At 40.5% G+C, this 5131-nt stretch overlaps 1 protein-coding gene across 1 annotated transcript in view; it reads left to right on the plus strand.

Moving 5' to 3' along the window:
• Window positions 1–5131, plus strand: part of PLCB1 (phospholipase C, beta 1 (phosphoinositide-specific)) — a gene marked incomplete at both ends in the record, with an annotated part of 80575 nt that overhangs the window by 74383 nt on the left and 1061 nt on the right. Inside the window, 2 exons of the mRNA XM_009704931.1 lie at window positions 274–438; window positions 2353–2452. Coding sequence (XP_009703233.1) covers window positions 274–438; window positions 2353–2452 — 265 coding nt within the window. The remainder of the gene's footprint in view (window positions 1–273; window positions 439–2352; window positions 2453–5131) is intronic.

Here is a 5131-nt window from a genome sequence, read left to right on the forward strand (position 1 = left end):
GCAGCAGCATGATCTCAACCACATTATTGCTCATAGGGGAATTCAGGACCACAGAGTCACAGGAAACCAGGCCTCAGAAGTTGCTTTTGTGTCTGCAATATTAAACAGTGGTTGTGTTTGTTTTGTTTTGTTTTTTTATTGTGGTTTTGGTTTGGTTTTATTTTAGATGCACACTGTCTGATCATGAATGAGAATGATCCATCTGCATTTCAGCCACTCGTTTCTTAGTCCAGCAAAGCGGTCTGTAGTGATCCTCCTTTGCTTTGGTTTTAGATAATTTCCGGTCAGTTTCTTTCTGATAAAAAAGTTGGTACCTATGTCGAAGTCGACATGTTTGGCCTGCCTGTGGACACAAGAAGAAAAGCTTTGAAGACCAAGACCTCTCAAGGCAATGCAGTCAATCCCGTCTGGGAAGAGGAAACTATAGTGTTTAAGAAGGTTGGTGTGACACCTGCTTCCCAAATGTGCATTGTGCTTGGTTTATCGCTGTCCAGTAAGGTAATTCTGTGGTTTACTGAAACTTTGCATGTGTTAGAAAGAAGAAAAAGAGATTCTGAATAGTTGTTTCTTGAGCTGTTTATTGTTAAGCACTTCTGGTATAATTTTGCTACTCTAGTTGTGCCAGCTCCTACTAAAATAAAGGAGTCTAAAGTCACCTTGATTGTTTCACTGCCACAGCTGGAAGCAGCGGACATATCAATAGACTCATCTGCATGGCACGGTGCGGTGCCGTGCAATGAACGAGGAAGCGCAGATCCCAGCAGCAGTTTAGCTGAATTACCGTGGTGTTTTGCCTTGGCTGAACAGCCCTCTTGTTAACCTGCAGGCGAGACGATGTGAATACAGCTATAACAATCTGGCGGTCCAAGCTAGCACATTCAAAGCAATCTGTTATCTCTACTTAGCGCTAGATTGTGCTATATAAATATAACCTAGGTGATGAAACCACGTAAATCCCATCCAGTTGAAAGAAGACGTAGACTCCTGAGTTACTCATGCAATTTGAACAATATTACTGAGACTCAATTCTCTAAATTTTGAGGGAGCAGAAAATACTAAGCATGTTTTAGGATCATGCAAGGTGAATGTCTTATTGTGCCTCGCGGTACACTTGCAGCCAGTTTTTTAACAGAATCTCTGGATTTTGCTTATTGGGCACTGTGGTTAAATGGATGTTGAGTCTCAATGTTTGTAAAACAATTTCTTTCGTATTTCTGTCAGCAAGTGTAACTCACAGATGTTTATACAATTGATTCTTGCAGCCCTGCTTTCTAGGGAGTACAGCCCTTTTCCCTGAATATTTGGCCTTCTGAATGACTTTCATTTGGCAGCCTGCCAGAGCTTAAGTTTAGAAACATCACTAGCATTTTTCTTCTGTAATGAACTCCTAATTAGTGTACTTCATTTCTCTATTCAGTTAACAATCATGCCTGACTGCCTCTGTGCTCAGAGAAGCATAGATTACTATTTTTAGTAATGTTGAAAATAAATTAGAGAAGCTCTTAGTTTTAGATTGTTGCTTTTTTTTTTCTCCTTTCATTGTCTAGATAAATTTTAGCATATGTTCTGAAAAAATGCGTATCTGTGCCCAAGTTGAAAATATGTGTATTTGTATGTATATTTGCACTAAGTAAGAAAATGAGATTAAATTTATGCTACACATTTTAAAAAGTAGTATTAAAGATTTTCCTGTCTTATATGGTAGTTGAGTAACCTTTTGCGTTTTCTTGTTTTCTTTTTTCACTGTTTGGCCTTCTTTCTTAAATAGTGCCAAGAAAGCATCCAATGCTAGTAAACATCCTGGCTGATTAAACCTCTTTAAACCAGCCAGTGAGTATGCTGCAGCACTGGAAAATTCTGCTGGGTTGGCATGGTTCATGTAATTCAGACATTCACACTCTGCAAAACAGGTTGAGTTGCTTGTTGAGTTTTCAGCTGTAATACAGCTATCGGTGACTTTTCTTAGAAGTAAGTAATCCCGTTGGCACAAGCACAAAGGAAAAAACCATGTAGGGCTGTGAGTAATAAGCAGAAAACAGAGCAGCATTCAAGTGTGATAGGAGTTGAGCTGCTATAGTCCCTTGTATCGTATTGAAAACGTAGAGTCCAATTGCTGGGTTCAACATACTATGTACACGTCCCACCTCGAGTTTCCTGCTTAAAAAATGTTTCTGTGAGAGTTATTTTGACACACAGGTGCATACACCCTGACCTCTTATATAGTAAGACCTTCTTATGGATGTGTAGGTGTTACTTTCTGCTAGACTGAACTTTCTGTCTGCTCTATAGCCTATGGAAGGAGCTATTTCATTCAGAGCAGAAAGTTAATAATGCCACAATATTGCCTTCTAGGTTGTTTTACCTTCCCTGGCATGTTTGAGGCTAGCAGTGTATGAAGAAGGAGGAAAATTTATTGGTCATCGGATATTGCCAGTCTCAGCAATTCGACCAGGTAAACCTTTTTTTCCATTGAGATGGACATTGTGTAGTGAAAAGAAACAGCGAGCCCAAATCTCACCTGCAGCCACTCTGCGGATTTACAGCAACTGGGGATTTGAATAATCTGTATCAACTTTGAGAAGACCACCATATTTCACCAGAAATTTAAATTCGTAATGATCTAGGAAAACCAACAGAATTAAAGCATCAGAGGCATGCTTGGTGTTTACTCATCCCCAGTAGATCAACTGCGTGCTTACAGGTTTATGCTAAAAAGTGCAATTGTACTTTTTTAAGAGGAAGGAGGGCAGCAACAGCCAATTTTGATGTCACCTTTGTCAGAATGGGAGATGGCTGGGAATGAAAGCAAAATGTGCTCCTCTAATGTAATTTTTACATGCATTCGAGGACTGACCTATACGCTAGCTGTTGTATCTCTGTAACACCTTTAAATCAACCCAAAATTACTTTCATCTTCATTGCTGAAAATTAAAAAAAAAAATAATTTACTGGTCCCTTCTAAATCATATTATTATTTCCATTGTAATTAGTGGCAACTTAACTGAAAATTGTCTTTTGCGACAACTCAGCCCTTATTTTCCAAGCCAGAGACTTGTTAGAGGTCATGTTTCAGAAAGATGCAGTGACATTGGCATTTTGAGCAAGAGAAGCGTTCGACTTCGGCATTAGCTTTTCCAGTGAGGGGAGGGGAGGAAACTAAATTAGGGCAAGCATATGGGCCATAAACATGCTCCCAGCTTCACTCACACTGGAAAAGGAAGAATATCTGTTATCTACCCTGTACCTTATCTAGCCAGTCCCAGCAGTAGCGCAAAACTTGCATGTCCCTGGATCTAACAGTTGTTGTCTATGTTATTCCTGAAGACCTGATCTCAGGTAACGTTTAAATCAGTCCCTTCTCTTCTGGCAGATGATCTCAAAGCTCTTCTGAGAAGAGCCTCTAAGCGGTTTTGCCTTAGCTGGCGTGGGTTGCATGGCCTCACTGCAATCGCAACCAGGCTGGCCATGGGAGGTGGCTGCTGGGCATGTCACTGCTCCAGGATTTCCTCACCAGTTGTCACTTCTCTAAACTCCCCTTTTCTCTACCTTGTTCTTGGCCACGCATCCCTGGCTATTCTGTTGTGCCAGCTCTGCCAATCTCCACACCTTTTCCGAAAACCAACTCAAGTTTATCAATCCAGCAGAAAACTCTCAACTTTTTTATGACAGCTGCATTGTCTGCTGGCTTAATGGATATAATTGCCTCATGGAGGATCTGCCAAGCTCCATAGGAAGATAGGTGATTGGAGAGGGGAAAGGGGGATGTAAAGGATTTCCCTCTGCCGCTTTTACCATGACGGGTCCCCTTTCATCGCGCTTGCCCTTCATGCAGCAGGGAGTCCATTCAGCAGGGCACTGAATCATGTACCTGCTTTTAATCTTGTGCTTTTTAGAACAAAGGCCACTGTGTAAAAATCATACAAGGACTTTCGAGAGCTTTTACCCACAAGCCTATCTTCTGTCCTTTTGACTCCAATAGTCATTAGTTTATAGCACATGATGGAGAACAGCGTGTTGATTTTGGTTTGTGTACATGCTGAAAATTTGCTGGAGGAGCTTGAGAGAAGTGAGAAACCTTTGTAATCTGTAATTTCTCTCTTTTCTGCGACACTATTAAAAACTATATCATACGGTAACACAAATCCACAGAATTACCATTATTCCTAAAGCGAGGATTTAACCATTACTTGGAGAGGGAGTTGTTCATGTCAGCCAAGTGAGGATCCCCCCAGATAAGTGGATCCTGCTCGTGACTTGTGTCCTGATGCTACCTGTATGTGTGGCTCTGTAATCATACCTTAGAAGAACAGCTTCAGCCATGGTGTGAGAGACACCAGCTTGTGAGGCAAAGGATGCAGCTTTACAGCACTGCAGTGCTCTATGAGTTTGTTGGGTTTGGAAGCCCTTTTCTCCCATTCCTACCTGTGCATTTCCATCACTGTCTTTAAACTGGCATTAATACATCTGACGTTACAGTGAGGCACTTTGGGGAGCCAAATTGATGGAAAATTCTCTTCAGTTTCTGAAGGTTGCATTTTCCAGAGTTTAGCTTGCTGGGCTGCCTATCTACAAAATCAGAAAATTGTCAGTGAACAAGAGAAAGAGCAGGAGATGGTGGTAGGTGACTGGAAGAAAGGGTTTGGGGCTGCCCCATCTGTGGTGCCATTAACTTGGCTAAGCTGCCCTGTAATATGTGTCCTCTCTCTTACAAGACAACAAGCTTTCAAAACAGTCTGAAAATACTCTTTTTTCAGATATATTTCTAAGGTTGGTCACATGGTAGGATTCATACACACACATACTTTGTAGATACAGTACCACATTGTCTATTTTTTAAATAGATGGATGGACTCTTACATCTCAGTTTTACTTGGCTGTTCAGATTCTGGAGTACTACCAGGATCACTTTTGAAAATTAAATAAGAGCTACGAAACTTTAAAAAAAAAGAAAATCCAGTCAAACATAATAAAATAGAATGCATCAAAAATTATATAAATGAGAATTTTTAGCATTAGTCACAGATTTAAAAGTAAAGGGAAAATACTGTTTTAAACTATTAAAAGTGTCATGTGCCTTCCTAACAGTCCTTGTCTGTATACTTATCTCTGAAGCCCTTCAGGTAAATCTTTA

Source organism: Cariama cristata, unplaced genomic scaffold (assembly GCF_000690535.1).
Source record: "Cariama cristata isolate BGI_N322 unplaced genomic scaffold, ASM69053v1 scaffold2480, whole genome shotgun sequence".
In the NCBI taxonomy this organism is placed as follows: Eukaryota; Metazoa; Chordata; class Aves; order Cariamiformes; family Cariamidae; genus Cariama; species Cariama cristata.